This window comes from Leptonychotes weddellii, chromosome 1 (assembly GCF_054177405.1).
Source record: "Leptonychotes weddellii isolate Sample4059 chromosome 1, ASM5417740v2, whole genome shotgun sequence".
NCBI lineage: Eukaryota > Metazoa > Chordata > Mammalia > Carnivora > Phocidae > Leptonychotes > Leptonychotes weddellii.
Genome location: NC_138369.1, coordinates 57,396,194 through 57,417,452, shown reverse-complemented (window position 1 = coordinate 57,417,452; position 21,259 = coordinate 57,396,194). Strand labels below are relative to the sequence as shown.

General features: G+C 50.5%; 1 protein-coding gene across 1 annotated transcript in view; it reads left to right on the top strand.

Moving 5' to 3' along the window:
• Positions 1–21,259, top strand: part of SCN5A (sodium voltage-gated channel alpha subunit 5) — a 95,390-nt gene that overhangs the window by 51,091 nt on the left and 23,040 nt on the right. The window contains exons 15-20 of the mRNA XM_081824511.1: positions 8,002–8,175; positions 9,454–9,810; positions 13,760–14,200; positions 15,537–15,692; positions 16,970–17,090; positions 17,999–18,153. Coding sequence (XP_081680637.1) covers positions 8,002–8,175; positions 9,454–9,810; positions 13,760–14,200; positions 15,537–15,692; positions 16,970–17,090; positions 17,999–18,153 — 1,404 coding nt within the window. The remainder of the gene's footprint in view (positions 1–8,001; positions 8,176–9,453; positions 9,811–13,759; positions 14,201–15,536; positions 15,693–16,969; positions 17,091–17,998; positions 18,154–21,259) is intronic.

Here is a 21,259-nt window from a genome sequence, read left to right as displayed (position 1 = left end):
GAAGGATGGATGGGCAGAGAGTGGATGGATGGATGGATGGATGGATGGATGGATGGATGGATGGATAGATAGTTGGGTGTAGTTGAGTCAATCAGGCAGAGCCAGATTTGAATTCTGACTCAGCTCTTACTATGTGACCTCAAGCAAATTACTTAGTCGCAGTCATTGGCACAATAAGTATTTGTTTAATTTAATAAATGTAAAATTAGTATGACAATATCAAGCTCATAGGAAGCTAATGAGAATTGAATAAGATAATGTGTATAATGTGCTTGGCTCAGAGTTTGATAAAGAGTAAGCACTCAAAATAAATGATAGCTGTGGTCTGTGGTTATTATCACTGTTGCTGTTATTAAAAAGACTGCTCCTGGAAGTCAGAATATCTGGGTTCTGATTCTGATTCTTTTTCCTTGAGATCAAATCAGGTCCTAGCTCTTTATTCTAAAGATGGGAAACTGAGGCTCAAGAGGTGACATAGTGGTGGCAGAGCTGGGCATGCGACTACTGTCTCCTGACTCTGAAAGACAGCGCCCTACTGGTTCTGCCCAGCTACCCACAGACAGCCATTCCCCAGGGGATCCCAGGTCAAGGCTGGCAGAGAGCCCAGTGGCCTCTGAAAGGAGCTTCTGGGACCATCACTGAGGTTGGGTGGAGGAGAAGGCTATTCAGTCCAAGCTTTCTCTTACTGCAGAGCCAGCCCGATCTCGGTCCCAGTGGCACAGGTGGCCCCCCAGACAGGCAGGTCTCCTACACTGTTGAGTGTGAGGATTTTCTTCCTTTATTACTTCCTGTATCTAGAACTCTGGATAGTTATCTCAGGGTCTATTCAATTTTTTTCACAAACGAGAGTCCATTTTGCTATAATTCTACTCTCTTTCCTTCTATCTGCAAACAGAAGGGAAAACTCTATTACAGTCTGTAGGTGTCTCGTGGCACAATTGTGCCTGCCTGGTGTTGGGTGGTCTTCAGATGGTGATTATGTAGGGTTGCAGTTGAATGCGGTTTTATTGGAATGTGACCATTGGGTTGCACTGAGCAGCAAATCAAGGTGATAAAGAACACTGGTGGCTTCTCTGGATCACTGAGTTGTGATTGAATTGAAGTTGAGTTAAACTTGGGGTTCTATTGTTAGTAAGAGGTCATGTCGTTGGAGTAAAGCTCTCTTTTGTTTCATTTGGATAGCTTTATTGCTACTATGTAAGGTTTTGATTGTCCTGAAGTTAATATATTCTTGGTGGTTTAAATGTTACATGTAAAGAAACAAAACCACAACAATAAGCATGGGAAAATAATCTCAGTATGGGAAAAACCTTTCTGCTTTTTCTCTCTCCCCCCACCAACCCCTGTCAAATAAATAAATAAAATCTTTAAAAAAAAAAAAAAAACTTTCTAAGTGAAGATCAATAGATTTGACTTTTAGCCCATCATCTAAAGAACAAATGCAACTTCTAATCTTAACATTGTGGACCACAAAACCTGAAAATCCCCTACTAAGAAACAACTAAGAATACAGCAAATATTCTTTGAAATGCATATCAAAGCTCATGAGAAAGTAACAAAAATCCCCTAGTGCCAGAAACAAAGAGGAACTTAAAAACCATAGCAGTAAACATGTGAAATGGTTCTGTAGTTGCCCCGGTGGGGGTCAGGAGCAGTGATATTGCTGATTTGGGGACTTGGATTTTAGTGAACATACAGAGACAAGGCAGGTTTTTAGACAGTGTGAGTAGGGGTTGGAACTGAGTAGCCCCATGAGAATATAACCCTACTTTCAGTAGAATGGTGAACCAGAAAAAACTCCCGGCACTGAAATTGGGAAATTATAAAGAAAGGAAGCTTGTCAGTCTTAGCCAGGGCTGAAGAGGAGGGAAAAAGCAACCTCTGGAAGCTTGTGACTGTGAATTTGGCCTTATATAGATTTGGAGTTCAAATTTATAGCTGAGTATTTCTGGAACCTATGCCTAAAAATTTAACAGATAAAGTGATCCTATGATATCTTGGGGCCCCTGCAAGAAGTAAACACAAAACTTCTCTGGAAAGACACACTTTTAACCCAGGCCAGGCATATTCTCCAAATTATAAAACACACAAGGAAATTGTCCACTATGAGGAAGAGTCAGCAGACAGACAGACACAGACACACACACACATGCTTATCCTCCTAAGAGTGTCACATAATATAACTGTCTAATACATATTATAAAATAAGAATGTTCATAATAACTAAAGACATAAAAGAAGGAATTAAACACTAAAGAATATGACAGCTTTGGAAAAGAACCAAATCAAATTTCTAGAAATGGAAAATGTAGCCACTGAGATTAAAATCTCAATGTATAAATTAAATAGCACATTCATGGGGCACCTCGGTGGCTCAGTCGGTTAAGCAGTTGCCTTTGGCTCAGGTCATGATCCTGGGATCCTGGGATCGAGCCCCACGTCCGGCTCCTTGCTCAGTGGAGAGCCTGCTTCTCCCTCTCCCTCTGACTGCCACTCTGCCTACTTGTGCTTTCTCTCTCTGTGTCAAATAAATAAAATCTTTAAGACAAACAAACATACACACACACACACACAAATAGCACATTCATATAGCTAGGGAGAGATTAAATTAATATAATTTTAGATCTAAGGAAGTTGCCCAGAATGTAGAGAGATGAAGAGACAGAAAATATGAAATCAAGGTTCAGAGACATGGAGTCAGAATGAGAAGGTCAAGCACACAGCTGATAGGAGTTCCAAAGGAAAAGATAAGAGAATGGGGGCAAAAGAACATTCAAGAAAAGAATAGGTGAGAGTTGATCAAAGAAATGAACCTGAGATTCAGGAATTGCATTACGTCCTGCACAGGATAAATAAAATATCTAGACACAATGAACGTCAAAAGCAAAGACATCATATAACAATCAAAACAAGAAAGATCGCCTACTAAGGAACAGCAGTTAGATAGATGGCAAACTCCACAGTAGCTTCAACAAAATCCAGAAGACAGCGGAATAATCATTCCAAAGTTCTGGGAGAAAACAGTGGACACTCTAAAATTCTATATCCATTGTCTGGCCATTTACAAAAGATACTAAATACTGAGATTCTACCACACACAAATTGTATCTCTGAAGCAATAACAAAAATTTGTACTTCAGAAAGAAGTAAAGTGATTGCAGAATCAGGATTTGAGAAGAACTTGAAAGGAATAGTAAGAATGTGGGTAAAGCTAAGCAAGCATTGGCTGTAAACACAATAGTAATAAGAATGGCTGATTGGAGGGTATAAAAAGTAAGAACTAAAACATTGGAACTTTAACATCCCCCCCACTTCCTGGGAGGCCACCATCAGCATTGCTCAGTGGCCCTATAGCACATAAAATAGGCATGGAGCGGGGATTGGAGGTAAGATGGGCTAAAGTTCATATGTACTCTGAAATATTAAATACCTTAGATGTTATTAACTCAAGCCTGATTGTTAAAACTTTTAGGGTAACCTCTAAGAGGATAGGAATGGGAAGTTTTAATTGCCAAGCCAGAAGAGAGGGAAATGGAGAAATTTTATAACTCAATCTAATAGAAGAAAAAAAAGGAGAGAAAAAAACAAAAAACAGAAGACACAAAATAAAATGAAGACATAGGTCCAAATATACCAGAAATCATAATAAATAGAGGTAGGGACCACCATCACCAGTTAATGACAGATTGTTGGTTTGGTAAAGAAATCAAATGAGGCTATATGTTTTTTACAGAAGATACCCAAATATATTTTGGGATCCAAATCCCTAAAAGGGATTGAAGAAAAAGAGATGGGAAAAAGATAGAACAGGCAAATACTATCAAGAAAATTGATGGTGTTATATTGGTATCAAACAAAATAAACTTTAAAGAAAAAGTATTATTGAGGGATAAAGAGATCCAAAACATAAAGATGAAAGGAACAATTCACCAGAAACATATAATTCTACCTGGATGCACCAAATTACATAGCTTCCAAATATGTAAAGCAGACAATAAGATCAATTTAACAAGACCACAATCTTAGTGAGAAACCGCCCTCCATAACTGATGGGTCAAGCTTACAAAAGGTCACCAAGCATCTACGGGACTTGAATAAAAGAAATGAAAAGCTTGACTTAACGAATGTGCAGAGCACAGCACCCAATAGTTAAACAAAATTCACATGGAAGATTTACAGAATGACCACATTTTAGGTCTCAAAGCAAGTCGCAGCAAAGATAGGGTATTGTGCATCCTTCAATCTCCAACCATTGTGCAATTAAAATGTATGTGTCAGAATCTCTAAAAATGCTCATTGACTATGCAATTCCATTTCCAGAAATTTATCCTAAGAAAAGAATTGGGCAAGATGTTTTTAAACAAGTATGTGGAAGGATATTTATTATGGTAATGTTTTTAATAGGAACAAAAGAATGCCCATCACAGGGAAATACTATGGCACATCTGTGCAGTGGAATATTCCACATCTGTTCAGGAAGGAAGGGAGGGAGGGAGGAAAAGAGATGCCATAGATCATGTTTAATTGGCATTGAAGATGTTCACAGGAATTAAGCTTTAAAAGCAAGTTTACGTTAAAGATATTAATGAAATAAGGTCAAGGAGAATTTGAAGTTTCCCAAAAGTCCCCCCACTTCCTGGGAAGCCACCATCAGCACTGCTCAGTGACCCTCCTGCCCAGAGTCAGGGAAAGCTGGTCCCCACCCTCCCAGTCTCTGCCTGCCAGATCCCAGTGAGCCTATAAAACATGCAGAGTTGTTTGAAGGCAGCTCCTGCCTGGGCCTGGCCCTCTTGGCTCCTCTCATCAGTCATAATAAATGCTGCCTATGATAACAATAATGGCCCTCTGGTAGGGAGCATCTGCTTTGCATCCATTAGCTCTAACTCTTAGTAACGTCCGATGGAGCTCTCCTTACCCCATTTTACATATGAGGACACTCGAGGCTCTGGCAGATGAGGAAACTGGCCCAAGATCACGCAGCAGCAGACCCAGCTTTGGAACCTGAGTCTGGCTGCCATTCTCTACATGTCTTAAACCATCAAGCTTCAATCACAGGGCCTTAGAAAGCCTGGGCTTTCCTTTGGAAGGAGGAGTCTGACACCAAAATGTATGCATTTGTAAAGCAGTGGTTCGCAAGCTTAGCTCCATATTAGCATTACCTAGGAAGTTAAAAAACAACAACACCACTCAGTTCCTGGGCTGCACTCCAGTCCACTTTAACTAGAATCTCTGGGAGTGGGACCCAAGCATCTGTATTTTTATTTATTTTTTTTTAAAGATTTTATTTATTTATTTGAGAGAGAGAATGAGATAGAGAGCATGAAAGGGGGGAGGGTCAGAGAGAGAGGCAGACTCCCTGCCGAGCAGGGAGCCCGACGCGGGACTCGATCCCAGGACTCCAGGATCATGACCTGAGCCGAAGGCAGTCGCTTAACCAACTGAGCCACCCAGGCGCCCAAGCATATGTATTTTTAAAGCTCCTTAGGTGATTCCAAAGTGCACCACGTTTGAGAACTCAAAAATAGCACTTTTCAAACTTCTAATCACGTGGGAATCTAGTCAAAATGCAAGTTCTGCTCGAGGAGGTCAGGAGTCTTCAAGATTCTGCATCTCTAAAGAGCTTCCAGGTGATGCTATTGATTCCTTACCACTTCCCCCAAGAGGCATTCCCCAAGAGCTTCTGCTGTCTTTTTCTTCTGACTTCCAATGCCAACTAATATCTGCTCTCTTGCTGCCAAAACAGACTTGCACTTGGGCAAAGTGAGGCAGGATTTTTCCTGAGCTCCTTTCCCAGAAATGAGTGTTAGCGCTCGTGGGTCTGGTGAACAGGCCTTAAGAACACACCCACCCTGGCATTGCTCAGACAGGTGATGGGGGAGACCTGAGGGCCAGCAGAGGTGAGAGGAAGGGGCTTCCCAGGCCCCACCCTTAGGGGTTCTCAGGGAGACCCAGGGCAGGGACATGGGGCACCGCAGGGGCTGAAGGTCGAAGGCCCAACTATGTGTATGCTTATTCAACAAATATTGGTAGGTTGCCTACTGGCTGGGCACTATTCTTGTACCAGTAAGACAGAAAAGGTCCCTCCTGTGGAGCTTACAGTCTAGCCAAATCCGTAGCTACATATACAGTTTGTCACATGGTGGTAAGTGACGGAAAGAAATATAAAGCAGAGAGGAGAGAGGAGGAATTTGTTGGGAGGGGGGTCATGATTTTAAGCGTAGGAAGCCTCATCCATTAGGTGGCTTTTAAGCCCAGACCTGAAGAGAGTGAGCCCTGTGGGTGGGGGAGGGGAGATGGCCCAGGGAAAGGGAGCAGCAGGTACAAAGGCCCTGAGGAAGGAACAGCGAGGAGACAAACAGGCTGGAAGAGCAGTAGGGGATGGAGTCAGAGAGGATGGAAAAGTTATGGGTACAGAACCCAGAGATAGGCTTGGCTGCTGAGGAAAGGGGCAGAAGAATCCAAGGATGCCTCCCCACACGTGAGGGGAGCCCAGGTATTAGAGCTGAGGCTGAGAGATATCTTGGGCCCTCCCTTCCCTAAGACCCGAGCTGGTGGGAGAACAGTTCGCTCTGGGCACAAGCCCTGACGGGAGCCCTGAAGTCATTAGGGCTGGCTGGCGGGTGGTGCCCTGTGTGGCAATGCAGAGGTACCTGCCCACCGGCCATCCTGGTGCCTCACTCCCTGGGCCAATAGCAATCCCTGCCCCCCAACCCACCGCCACAGGGCCTTATCTGAGCAGTGGGGGGAAGGGCTGGTCAGGTATCCCTCCTTCCCTCCTTTCAGCACAGAGCCCCCACAGCGGGTGCCGAGGCCTGGGAGATCCCCCCTGTTTGCTGACTCCAGCAAGCTACTCAGCCTCCCTATCTCTGACCTCTCCTCTCTCACAGCCCTGGTACTGTCCCCGGGAATGGTCTGGCCCTCTGACCTCAGCCCTCACCCACAGAAGACCTCGGTGACTCCTCACCACCCTCACAATAACCCCCTCAGCTCCAAGAAGGCCCCGTACGCAGGCCCAACTTCCTGCCAGCCATGCCCTCCTAGGACATCCCCTCCTCCAGGAACCACGCGCCCCTCGAGGCTATTGGCACACTGCGGAGCGGTTGGAAATGGTCACAGCTGCTTGGCCCACCACACGATGGGCTCCTTGACCATGGGACTCTGCTGGCCTGGGCTGGGGGGCGGGGGGCTCCAAACTGTGTCAACAAATGGAGGGAAACCCAGCCTCTGCCTACCTCAGGAATGTTTCCAGGAGGCAGAGGGGGTTGCTCTAAATCTTGAAGGACAACACGGAGTTCATTTCCTGGTTCTCAAACATACTAGCTACGTGACCCCAGGCAAATTACTTAACCTCTTAGTGCCTCAGTCTCCTTCCCTGTAAAATGGGGACGATGATACTTTCCTCATCGGGTTGTTGGGTGGATTAAAAGGAGCAACATATGCAGAGCATTCCAGCCCAGGACTGGCACGTGATCATACTCCCAAGAAGAGGTGGGTGGCTGTCATTACAGAGACAGGAGTTCAGTGTGTGGCAAGATGGAGCAGGAAGAGCATGGACAGAGGCCCCGAGCCATGAAAGCCATGAGTGTTTGCGGGATGCATGTATTTGGCACATATGGCGTGAGCGTGCTTCCTGTGGTGACACGGGCTGGAAGGTGTCAGGCTGGGTTGTGTCACCCCCACCGCAGCCCCCCTGCCCCCAGGTGCTTCCTGGAGCTCTAAGTCTCTGCAGGGCCTGAGATGGGCCTGGCTGTTTCTGAGGGCCAGCCTGGCAGATCATGGGTGGTGAGCCCAAGAAGGAGCTGGGCCATCAGGCCACACGTAGCCCCAAGGGCCTGGGCCATGGCTGAGCAAGCACCCACTGGGAGCCAGGGTGCAGTCACAGCTGGCAGCCCAGAAAGGGGACCCCACGGGAGCAAGAATCAGAAAGCAGGGCACCTCTCCTGGTCCAAGGGTCTTTCCAGCCCAAACACTGGGAACCCTGATCTCTCTGTTCCTCCCCAGGTCTTCACAGGGATCTTCACCGCAGAGATGACCTTCAAGATCATCGCTCTGGACCCCTACTACTACTTCCAGCAGGGCTGGAACATCTTCGACAGCATCATTGTCATCCTGAGCCTCATGGAGCTGGGCCTGTCCCGCATGGGCAACCTATCAGTGCTGCGCTCCTTCCGCCTGGTACCTGGCTGGGCCTGCTGCAGGGGGGTGGGGTGGGGGCCTGGGGCACTGAGGCAGCCTCCTCTGAGGTCACCACTCAGTCACTCTTACTCTGATCCATCATGCCTTCGCCTAAGAGCTATTTGCTGGGTACCCCAATGCTAGTGATGTGGGGGGTACAGGGGGGACAAGATGGGAGACATCCCTCTGGGGAAACTATTGAGATGGCCATCCTGATGACTTACAAAGCCCTGTATGGCTCACCATGCCCCCTTTAGTCCTCATAGTATCCAAGGAGAGGAGCTAGTATTACTATATACCCATTTCACAGATGAGGAGACCAAGTGAAATGAATTTCCCAAAAGCCACATGGGAAATAACAGGTGGAGCCAGGCCTGCTGACAGCTCTCCTGGGGTTCTCCCTGCTGGTTTCAGAGTCAGCATTTTGGAAACTGTTATGCACACAACAAATCATCTGGGGATCTTGTTAAACCGCAGTGCCTAATTTAGTAGGTCTCGGGTGAGGCCGAAGCTGCTGGTCTGTGGACCACTCTTTGAGTGCAGAATGTCTGAGAGGTCCACACGTGGGGCTGGAAGTAGATCAGGGAAGGCTTCCTGGAGGAAGTCTGGGCAATGGTGGTGGGTTCACTGCAGGCTTGAAAGGCAGGATGTTAGGAGCAGTAGAGAAAGTCTAAGCTATAGGTTCTAATCCTGACCTCCACTGCCATGAACTAATGGACTCAGAAAAGTTACTCCACCTTTAATGGTTGGCTTCTTCACCTGTCAAAAGAAGGAGTAATAGTGCTCACCTCATGTGGTTATCGGGAGCTCTGAATGAGGTGAGCCATCCTAAGCACCGGCCTGGCACAGCAGGTACTCAATACATGCTAAGCCCCTGCCCCCCTTCTCTGTGATAACTGAGAAGAGAGAAGGTTGGAGGCAATTGGGCAAATCAAAGATGGTTTGACCTGATGAAGATGAGTCTGGAAGAGGAAGGACATTCCATGCTGGAGAAGTCTACTGGGAAGTTCCTAGAAGTGAGCCTGAGACGGGTAGGAAGCTGGTGTGGGGATGAAGAGCAAGGATAAGTTGGGGAGGTGAAGCTGGAGATGTTGACTTGACTCCCAGAGCCGAGCCCAGTGAAGCTGCCCTCAGGCTATAGAGAGAAACAGCAGTGTGTGCTCTTGGAAAAACAGGTGTCCATGGGCCCCCTGGGTTTTCAGGCAGGAGCTATCAGGGGTGAGGGTGTCCATGGGCGGCGGGAACCAGAGCCGCTCACAAGGACACCTCCCTCCCCAGCTGCGGGTCTTTAAGCTGGCCAAATCATGGCCCACCCTGAACACCCTTATCAAGATCATCGGAAACTCAGTGGGGGCGCTGGGGAACCTGACACTGGTGCTGGCCATCATCGTGTTCATCTTCGCTGTGGTGGGCATGCAGCTCTTTGGCAAGAACTACTCAGAGCAGAGGCACCGCATCAGTGACTCAGGCCTGCTGCCCCGCTGGCACATGATGGACTTCTTCCATGCCTTTCTCATCATCTTCCGAATCCTCTGTGGGGAGTGGATCGAGACCATGTGGGACTGCATGGAGGTGTCTGGGCAGTCACTATGCCTGCTTGTCTTCTTGCTTGTTATGGTCATTGGCAACCTTGTGGTAAGTTGGCCAGTGGGCCCATATACACCACACACACATTCACCCACCCAGTCATCCCTCTGTCCATTCACTTCCTTCCATCCATTCCATCATTACTCAGCCATCTATCAAACTACCCATTTATCCATCAATCTCTCATCATCCATCCATTTACCCATCCATCCACCTATTCATTACCCATCCTTCCATCTATCTACTCATCCATTCATTCATCCACCCACCTATGCACCCATTTACTCATCCATCTGTGCACTTATCACCGTCCCATCTATTCACTTACCCACTTATTCTTCCATCTCTCTACTCATCCATACATCTCCCTATCCAGCCATCGATCTGTTTATCAGTCACCCACCCACCAGCTCACCCATCCATCTGTCCACCTCTCCATCAGTCTGTCTACTCAGTTACCAGTCCTCCTATCTATTCACTCACTCACCCAGCCATCCAGCCATCAACCCCCACTTATTCATTCTCATACCCATCCACCCATTCATTCACCCATCCATTTATCTGTCCATCAACCACCCATCCGTCAACCTTCTTCATTCATAAACACACACACACAGCCTACCTGTTCATCCATCCATTCGCCCATCCATCTGTCCACCCATCCATTCACTCATCTACCCATCCATCTATCCATTCATCTATCATCCATATTTTTGCTCTCTTATCTACCCCTCCACTCACTAATCCACCCCCACATCCATCTGTCAACCCACAATCCATTCACTCATTCACCAGTCCTCTCCATCTACCCATTTATCCATCCAGCTCTCTACTTACTCACTCACTGACCCATCCATCCATTCCCATCACTCCTCATTTGCTCATTCATTCAGTCACCCACCTAGGTACCTGTTTATTCATTATATTCTCATTTTATATCCATTAACTTATTTATTTACTCATCCACCAACTATTTTATTAGTCATTTACTGTCAATGATTTATCACGTGGTTTTTCAATTCAGCTGCGCTCCTGTTGCATGCAAAATATTGTGGCAGGTGCTGCTGGGCATACAGAGGTGAACATGGCCCTGACATGGCTCACCGACTAGAGAGTGGGGAGGTGGAGGGTTCAAACAGGCCTGGAATAACTCTCAAGCTGGTCAGAATGATCAGAAGCATTAAGGGGGAGCCCTTGGGTGCTGATCCCCTCCGGCAGGGGAAATCAAGGAAGGCTTCCTAGGGGAGGGTTTGGAGCAGACCTGCTTGGTGACTCTAGAGTGGGAAGGAACAAAGGGAGCAAAGCACAGGTACAGCAGGTGGTGGTCCAGGTAAGGCAGGGTCCACGGGAGCTTGTATGTCATCCTGGGTAGCTATGGTGGGAGTCCCTGCTGCCCTGTCATGAGGGACCCAGGCCTTGCTCCCATGACCACCTGTGTGTCCTAGAACAGGTGCATCTTGCCTTGTAGCTTTACAATGTGGGGAATTTGGCAGTTGAGAGAGATCAAAAATCCCAGTGCCAGGAAGAAGCTTTGGGAAGAGGCCAGGTTGAGGCAAGTGAGTGGTTCAGGAAGAAGTCAGTGTCCACTGGGGACACGGAGCTACCTGCCTGGGCGCACAAGTGGCCCTACACATGCTAGACATCACACCTGCGTGATCCGACTCTTGCCGGTGTAGGCAGCATAGTCTCCCAATCAGCCATAGAGGGCTTGTGGGTCACTCAAGTACAGTGGGCTGCAGGTTGCAGACAGAGCCCTGCCCCAAACCTCCCTGCTTCTCCTCCAATGTGCCCTAACCTTGCAAGGGTGGGCCCAGGCCAAGTTGGGGTCAGGCTCCCTCCAGCCCCACTGGTGGGGCCCAGAGAGGTGGCAGGGCATTGTGCTCAGTGCCAATGGGCTGCACCCCCTTCCATTCCTTGGGCTGCACCCCCTTCCATTCCTCCAACCAGCTGCCCCTCGGGCTGGAGCCTCATTCAGCCCTGGCCCAGTTCCAGGGGCCACCGGACTATGTATTCTAAGGAGGATGCGAGTACGCCAGGCTCTCAGCCCAAGGCCAGGCCCGCTGCCCTCATGCACACAGCCCTGCGATTTCCTAGCGGATCTGCCTGAGGATGAGATGATTAGAGGCTGCTGGAGGAGGGAAGCTACCGCAGCCCACGCAGCCCCCTCCCCGGTCGCCTCAAGAATTGGGCCGCTGCCGGGCGTGGGTGGAAACAAGATTGCCACTGAAATGGGAAGTCATGATCAGGCAGGGGCTGGGGAACGGCAGCAGGATTGATGGGGAAAGCACTGGAAGAAGTCAAACCTCGGCAGCAGGCAACAAGGGAGGACCTGGTGTTCTTATGGGGGTGGACAGGGCTGCCCAGGCACACCCCCTGCCCTGCCCCCCAGCCTGGGCCCCAGATACCTGGAGATGAGGCATTGATGAGGGCAGAGGATCCAGGATGGGCAACTGAGAGCAGAGGCAGGCCAGGCCCGGGCCAGTGTGGCCGAGGCCAGAGGCCAGGCCAGAGGTCAGTGTAGACAGCAGCCCTGAATCACATCATGTGCCCCACCCCCCAGGGATGACATTAAAATGGCTGCCAGGTGTCAAAAGTGATCATCTCCCCATATGGAATGCCAGGCCCTGCTTCTTCACCTTGCCATTCTGTCCTCCTGAACGTGTTTGCTTCTTAAACCAAGGGCATGTTTCTGACTGCCTTTGTTCCAACCTTACCACTGCTTTCTTCAGAATTCTCGTCCCTAGCTCTCTGGCAGGCACGAGGTGTGTCCTAGGAGCTTGTGAGGAGAGGGGCCCAGAGTGGGTTTCCAGTGAGAACCGCACACCCACCATCACACACCTCCCATCCAAGGCAACTCCCTTCTGGGGCTGGCTGGGAGGAGGAGGCACCAAGCCCAAGGTAGGGAGGCGGTGTATCTGGCCTGTCAGCCTGGTGATGCTCCGGAGCCCGTCTGACCCATGGGTGGGAACAAGCCCACCGTCATTTTCATTTACCCTCCACGAGGCTGGGAAATGGACCCAAGGCCACCCTCTTGTCACTCTGCCAAAGGTCTCTTTCTTAACAAAAGCTAAAGCTTTGCACTTGCAGGATGGTTTGACAACAAGCAGTAGTCCAGAACCATGCAAAGAGAGATGGATTTTGCACACCTCACTTAAGGAGTCTCGGGTCCCTAGCCCCTGATAAATAAGTTCTGTCCTTCTGGCACCCTGCAACCTGAGCCCCTCCCCCGAATCCCGGCAGCTCCAACCCCAGGTCCCTCCTCCCCCTCCCCAGTTGTCTGGTCCATTACCCAGAGCCCATCCCAGCACCCCCCACTGCCTAGATAGTCACCTCTCCATGTCCTGACCCTGCAGTTAGTCCCAGATGCCCGAGGACTGCCCTTGCCCCTTCTCTGCTCCGTCCCCCACGTCCCTTACCTGGAAAGCAGAGTCAGACCTGGGGACACAGGTAGAAGGTGCTCCACAGCAGGAGCCCTAGATTTACAAGTGCTGAGCCAGCTCAGAGGCCCATCACTACCCCATCCTTCACCAGCAGACGTAGCGGCTCCTTCCCTGGAAAGCCCTCAAGAGCTCTGGATTGCTTCTGGGTGGGATTCTGTCTTGTCCCTGGTGATCCCAGATTGGATCTGACTTCCCAGGGAGCAGCCCTGTGCTCATCCTAACCCCGTTACTTCGAAGGCAAGATCCCATCTGCAGTCTTCATCACTGGATGAACCCATGGTTTTCCCATAGACCCCAGGCCAACACCCGAGAAATCTGGGGGTGAATGCCCCAACCCAGACTGTATCTGAGCCCTTGGGAAAAGGGACGAGAATAATCTTCCATCTTATAGCCAAATTCACTATATTCAAGAGAACGGGGGGGTGAGGATGAGGGCTTAGGCCATCAGCAATCCTTAAGGTCAGGTCCCCGGGCCTCAGTTTCCCCATAATGAACCCGAGGCTCACTGCCCCTAGTATGGTGCCTGCCTCGATGAGCCTGATCCATTGCCTCCACAGGTCCTGAACCTCTTCCTGGCTCTGCTGCTCAGCTCCTTCAGCGCAGACAACCTCACAGCCCCTGACGATGATGGGGAGATGAACAACCTCCAGCTGGCCCTGGCACGCATCCAGCGCGGCCTGCGCTTCCTCAAGCGGACTACCTGGGACTTCTGCTGTGGGCTCCTACAGCGGCGGCCCCAGAAGCCCGCAGCCCTCGCCACCCCTGGCCAACTGCCCAGCTGCGTTGCCACCTCCAGCCCCCCACTGCCCCCGGAGTCAGAGAAGGCGCCTCTGGCCCGCAAGGAGACACGGTTTGAGGAAGACAAGCGGCCAGGCCAGGGCACCCCCGGGGATACAGAGCATGTGTGTGTGCCCATTGCCGTGGCTGAGTCAGATACGGATGACCAAGAGGAGGATGAGGAGAACAGCCTGGGCACAGAGGAAGAGTCCAGTAAGCAGGTGAGTGCCCCCCCACATATATGCAAGACCTACTTGTACAGGGCCCAGGGCCATGCTCGCCAGGGCTCCCAGCCTTGCTCAGAGAGCGGCTGCCCCTGCCAGACTGCCCCAGCAGAAGTAGGGTGGTGGTAGATGACAGGCCACCCCCAAGAGGCAGCCCAAGGGGGTGCTGAGGCCAGCTGTCAGCCCTCTCTTCCCAACCCAGCCCAGAGGGGACCTTGGAAGGGGCTATTGTCCATCATTCGTCTGATGCTAGCTATGAGCAGCTAATTGTACAGAAAGGGGAACTGAGGCATGGCAAGAGACAGACTTGCTAGGAGTGCCTCGCGAACCTACGACAGAGCCAGCACTCCCGCCGACCCCCCCCCCACCATTGTCCCCCTCCAGGACTAAGAAGGTGGAATGTCTTGGTGAGGGAGGAGAGCAGTCTCCTGACCTCCTGACTGCCCTTTCCCCTCCTCCCCGGCCCAGGGCTAACTCTGAGATTTAAAAATAAGCATCCCTAAGATGGCAGGTGTCAGAGACAGCACTATCTTATCTCCCAACCTGTTATTTTTAACACTTAGGACCAGAGTCTGGACAAAAGAGACAGTGCCCCCCACCCCCTCAGTTTTCCTGTGGCCTGAGCCAGGCGCAAATGGCTTCTCCTTAGGTCTTTAGGTCAAACAGTGAGTGGTTCTCTGTCTGGTTGGGCCCATCCTGGCTGCTTGCTTTGGGCCTGCACTGGGTGGGTCGGCTGTGAAGAGCCACTGCTCCCCACTTGGGGAATTGAATCTGAGGCTCCATGCTTGCTTCCACATCGTTCTGCCTCCCAGTGGTCCCAGAGGCCGGCTTCCACCCCTTCGGTCAGGCTGTGGGACAGGGACGGTGTAAGTCAGGGGAGCGCTGTGTTGGCGTCGCCAGGACCGCGACTACCAGTTATCTCCAGGATGCTCCTTTTCCTGCTCCTCTCCTTCTCTTGAGCCTGTTGACTCTGGCTCCCTGGGGCCAGTGTGTGTGTGTGTGTACGCGTGTGTGTATGTGTGCGGAGGGGGACATACACACGGGGTGCTATGGGAACTCATGGGGGAAGTCCGTATGTCCCTCCTAAGTGGAATTGCCAGCATTTGGGAACTGGGCGTTGCAGCCCAGCTGCACCTTTCCAGGGAGCGCAAAGAGGGGGAGATTTAGGCCAGGCTGACCAGGAGCCTCCCAGTGGCCCCCTCCAGGCCCTCGAGGAAGAGAGCTTCGGTAACCTGAGGCCCCATGAAGAGGGGAGGAGGCAGTGTTCCAGTTGCTTAGGCAGGGCCCTGGGAACACTCCGGCCAGGGAGCTCATGGGCTGGGGGTCTCTTCAGCAGGAATCGCAGCCTGTTTCCGGCAGCCCAGAGGCCCTCCCAGAGCCCAGGGCCTGGAGCCAGGTGTCAGAGACCGCCTCCTCTGAGGCCAGTGTGGCTCAGGCAGACTGGCGGCAGCAGCGGAAAGCGGAGCCCCCGGCCCCAGGGTGCAGTGAGGTAACACACACCTTTGTCCCTGAAGCCGGCGGGGCGCTGCACTTGGACTGGAGCCAGGCTGTGAGAGGTCCTGGCACACGCCCGCATTTGCTGGTGGGAGCCATAGCCACGTTCACGGGCAGTGTGGGAGACCTGTCGGCAGAGGGGGGCATGGGGGCCCTGTCCTGACAGGGGAGGGGTGGCATGGGGCCCAGAGCTTCTAGGAAATTCTGGAAGCGGCCAGCCCAGGCCCCTGAGGCAAGACTAACCCTAGCCCTCCATGTGTCCCCCCCTCCTCACTCAGTTCCCGTGCTTTGGTCCTCTTTGGCAAATGTTTGTCCTGTGAATTACCCCATCCCAGGGGACTTCGGGGCGGGGCAGGGGGGCCCTGAGAACAAGTTCTTGACGCACTGGCCACCAGCTGCTTCTCTCCGGGACTAAGGCAGAGGCCGCAAATGGGAGGCCTACTGTAGAGTTTTGTTCTGGCCACAGAAGGGTTTTAATTTGAATTCGCCACCAACATTTAAAACCTGGTAGCTGTTATGTAAAAACCAAAAACAAAAACAAAAAATCTGCATTTCTGAAATGCAGAAAAAAGTGGAAAAAAATGAAAACAAAACAAAACAAAACATTGGAAGAAGAACCACCCCACCGGAGACAAGTGGGCCCGCACCCACACATGACCGACACGGTCACACCACTGCACGCACACACCTCGCTGTAGTCAGATTAAGCAAGGTCGGGGTGGCCGAGCCCTGCATGGCCAGGCAGGGCAGTTTCCAGTACCTTCTTGCTTTAACTCCAGACTCTGCCATCACCCCAGCACTCATGAACTGAGTGAGAAGCGTCGGCTGGGAGGCTGGGCTGTGCTCTGCTCATCTGACCTCCACCCGTCTGTGCCTGTGGTCCTGGTTCTGACTCTGTTCTGGGTGTGGCACGCCTGTTTTGTCCGCGTGCGCCAAGCTGCCACCGTGTGTCCTTGTCTGAGTGTGTGTCCGTGTTGCCGCCCGTGTCTGTCTGTTTCCAGCTGGATGCATTCCCCATCCCCAGTGCTTTCCCTTCCCCTTGCCCCCGACCCTAGACTCCGGCAGACCAAACCGCAGACTCAGGAGCCCCTGAGGTCCAGCCTCAGTTCAGCCCGGGACAGGTTCCCACCCACCCACCCTGGGCTCACGTTTCCAGGTTATGCAGTGGAAAGTAGTCTGGGCGCCTCCCCTCAGGGAGCCCCTGGCTGCCCCAGATGCAGGGCTCGAGGCTGGAGGCTTCCACGTGGCCCTCACCACCCCCCCTGCCCACAGACTCACGAGGACAGCTACTCAGAGGGGAGCACAGCAGACATGACCAACACGGCTGACCTCCTGGAGCAGATCCCTGACCTGGGCGAGGATGTCAAGGACCCAGAGGACTGCTTCACTGAAGGTGCTGCGCCGAGTGGCCCTTTACCTGAGGTTCTCTCCACCCAGAGGGACAGGAGAACCAGCAGCTCCGTGGGGCCCAGGGCCATGTTGTTCCCCACCCTGACCCCGATGCTTGCCCTCCTTCCCCATTCCTCATGACCCTGGGGGCCCCTCCTTCTACCCAGGACCTGACGACACGCCTGCCCGTGGAGTGCTGGGCTGTGCAGCTGGGGGTCAGCCACACGGAAGACCCGTGACTGCATTGGTAGGGAGATGGCCCACGTGTGTGCCCCCCAGCAGCAGGGGCTCCATCCTCTTCACCGGTGCCCCTGGCACGGTGCCTGCCCTATAGTTGGCCTTCTGTAAATACCCACGGGTGTGACGTGTGCCCGTGGCGGTCATCGGCATCCGTAGCTTTGACGAATTGGTGGTGAATATTCGGAAGGCAGCTGGGATAAAATCAGAGTTTGCCCTCACGTGGCATGTCATTTAGGGCTCTCAGTGAGGGCTTTGCCCTTCCCACGGTTCAAAAACTGCAAACATGGAAAAGACCGAGAGACAGAGTACCCCAGGAGTTCTGGAGTATTTCCCCAGGGGGAGAATTTCCCAGATGAGCAGAGGGGACACTGGAGCCCAGCCTAGCCCCAGCCTTCCCCCTGCTCAGATCTGCCAGGCCCTTTACCCACTCACTGGATGCCTAGTCCATCCGGCCTTTCCATGGAGTTCCTGCTGAGCGTGGGCCCCTGAGGACAGCACCATGGTGCTCCCTGCTGTCCCATCGCACTTGCCCACGTGTCACACTGTTCACGACTCCATATCATAACCCCTTTCTCTTGGTCACCCCTTCCACCATCCAACCTTTCACCATCAGATGTGGGCATTTGCAGGCGCTGGGCTGGGCCTGACCCCCCCCTCCCCCCTCCCCCACAGGTTGTGTCCGGCGCTGTCCCTGCTGCACTGTGGACACCACGCAGGGCCCCGGGAAGGTCTGGTGGCGACTGCGCAAGACGTGCTACCGCATCGTGGAGCACAGCTGGTTCGAGACGTTCATCATCTTCATGATCCTGCTCAGCAGTGGAGCCCTGGTAGCCTCCTGGGGATGCAGGGTTGGGCAGAGGGGTGGAGGAGCGGGGAGGGCAGGGAAAGGAAGTCTGCAGCTGAGAGCGAGGCCAGAAACTGGGGCAGAGCCTCTGCTGCAGATGTGCTTCCCTCGGCCCCCAGAACAGGAGTCAGCTCACAAACTCATGCCACCGCCGCATGTGTGGAAATCAGAGCAAGATGGGCTCACAGAGGTCATCGGTCCAGACCCCCGTGTCCCACCAAAGGGGGAGTGATTTGCCCCATTTCACAGTGTCCAGCTGGCGTAGGTTGCAGCCCACCAACCACCATCCCCCCAAAGCTCTGGTGACACACCCAGTTGCACCTCGCTCCGTTAGGCCCTTTCAGTGCAGTTAACAATGCTGCCTGAGACTCTCCTGGTAGCGCCACTCACTCTGGCTGCTCCGGGGCTAGAGGCCGGGCTACGTAGTTCACATGTTGTCACATTTGATCCCAGCAACAGCCCTTTGTAGAACCATTATGTAACCTGCCGAAGGTCCCGCCACTCGCAAGCGGCCGGTGTGGCACTTGAACCCAGGCAGTCAGATCCCAGAGTCCTTTGTCTTGACCTTCCACTTGTTCAATAGATCTCTTCTCAGCTCTCCTTGTATCTAGTCCTGTGAGTCATGGGGAGCAACAGGAGGAGGAGACCCCAGCCCTGGCCTCAGTGGCTCAAAATCTAGGTGGGGGAACCAGAGTCAGTAGGTTTGAGATAGAGATCAGCTCAAGAGGGAATTTTGAGTAAGAGTGGAGTAAATGCCTTCAAGGTCAGGGGAACTGCAACAATCAGGAAGACTCCCTGGAGAGAGCAGGTGAAGCTGGACTGTGGGAGACAAGGAGGTTGGCTGAGACCAGGAGATCAGGGACGCCCTTCAGGAATGCCCCATGGGGCTCACAAGCACCCTATTCTGATCTCTCAGAGTCCTTTCAGGAGGAGATGGGACAGCCCTGGAGAGGGTTCTAGAAGATGCTGGTGAACAGGGAGATGGGTGGTCAAGAAGGCAGAGGAGATAATCACTTGATACCAGGCAAGCAGTTGATACCATTGGGGAGGTGAGAACCCCATGTTTGAGCAACTAACAGGGAATACTTTGAACTCCAGAGCAAGAGAGAAGGGCACTTTGACCCAAGGCTATGTGCCTCCACTCTGTGCCGTCTCCTGGGGTCAGGCCATGGGGAGGCACTGTGGCTGTCACCCCTAAATCTCTGGGCCTCCCATCCTATTCTGTACTGCCCTCCCCTGTTCCAGAGTGGGCCTGGAGCCATGACTTAGAGGCCACATGCTGTTTTACCATTGGCAGCTAAAGCCAAATCTCTGTAGGCTTCAGAGAAGGATGATTTGACAATATGTTAACGAGTTTTGTTTTTAAACAGCCACAAACAAGGGCAGCCAGAGCCATGTAGTCTGGGCTGTGGAGGAAAAACTCAGCCTGGCATAAGTGAGGAGGAGTTTTGGCAAGCAAATGGGGAATCTAATCAGGGTAGACAGCCAAGCACGGTTTAAAAAAAAAAAAAAACACGTCGATGATATATTGAGAAAAAGAAGTCTGAGTGTGTTATTTAAAGTTATAAACTTGTTTAACAGAAAGCAAACTATATATCCCTTCCAAATTGTTGAAGGGAATTTTCTTTTAAAGAAAACAGAGCTCTTACAGCAGAAGATAGGAGAAAAAGGAAGGAACAAGGAAACATTAAACCAGGAAACAGAAAATAATGTGGCAGAGGCAAAAGCAAATATGTTTTAATAATAATGGTAACTGGATAAAATTCATCTTTTAAAAGGAAAGGACTCTGAATGGATTTAAAACAAAAAACAAAAAACAAAACTTCACCTAGGTGCTCTTAAAGGACAAACCAAAACAGTGTCACTCAGAAATATTAGAAGTAAAGTAATAAGATAGGCAAATGCAAACAAGCACAATAAAAATCAGAGTGTTTTTGTTTGTTAATATTAAACAAGGTTGAATTCAAAGTAAGAAGCATGAGATAAAGCGGGTCCAAGCTATAATAAAAATAAAACTATTGGGGTGCCTGGGTAGCTCAGTCGGTTAAGCGTCTGCCTTCGGCTCAGGTCATGATCCCAGAGTCCTGGGATCGAGTCCCACTTTTGGCTCTCTGCTCAGCGGGGAGTCTATTTCTCCCTCTCACCCTCCCTCTGTGCTCTCACACACTCTCTCTCTCAAATAAATAAATTCTTAAAAATAAAACTATTATGAATATATTTTTGCTTGGGATTGCATAGCACTTATATCAAACAAAAACTATTAGGAAAAAAAAGCAGCAGCAGCAACGCAATAGTACAAGGAGATTTTACCACACTTCTATTAGTTCCTGACAAATCACATAGAAAGAACAAGACTATGGGAGATCTAAAATATATATATAGTTCACAAATTTGATCTAGCCTAATAATAAAAACAAGAACATTTAAATAAGCACCCACTATGTGCCAGACCCTATTATAAGTATCTTACAAAGATTAATTCATTTGATTCTCATAATAACCCTAAGAAATAAGTACTGTTATTAAGCCTATTTTACAGATAAGGAAACTGCTAGATATAGCAAAAATAGAAAGATTAAAAAACAACAACAGAAATAATCCTTAGAAGTGTAAAAGTCATTCTTAAACTGTGGCTCAAACGGAAAATAGTTTGGTGGTAGGTTAATGGGTGCTCATTATATTAGTAAGTAAGCAAATAAATAAAAAGGCTACTTGTGGACCAACGATGACAGTGTGTTGTAAGTCAAAGATTATAATTCAACCAATTCTGTCCACTTGAGATCTAGAAAAATAAGAAAAGAAAATTAGAGGTAGAGAAAAAAAAACTAGCTGGGGGGATAAAAAACTAAAAAATAATAATATTGAGAGTACTGCTTGTAGGATGCAGCCAAAGCTGTTATAAGAGGAAAATACATAGGGGCATCTGGGTGGCTCAGTCAGTTAAACATCCCACTCTTGATCTCAACTCAAGTCTTGATCTCAGGGTCATGAATTCAAGCCCCGTGTTGGGTTCCACACTGGACATGAAGACTACTTTTAAAAAAAAAATAGTAAGAGGAAAATTCATAAACACTTCTATTATTTTTTTT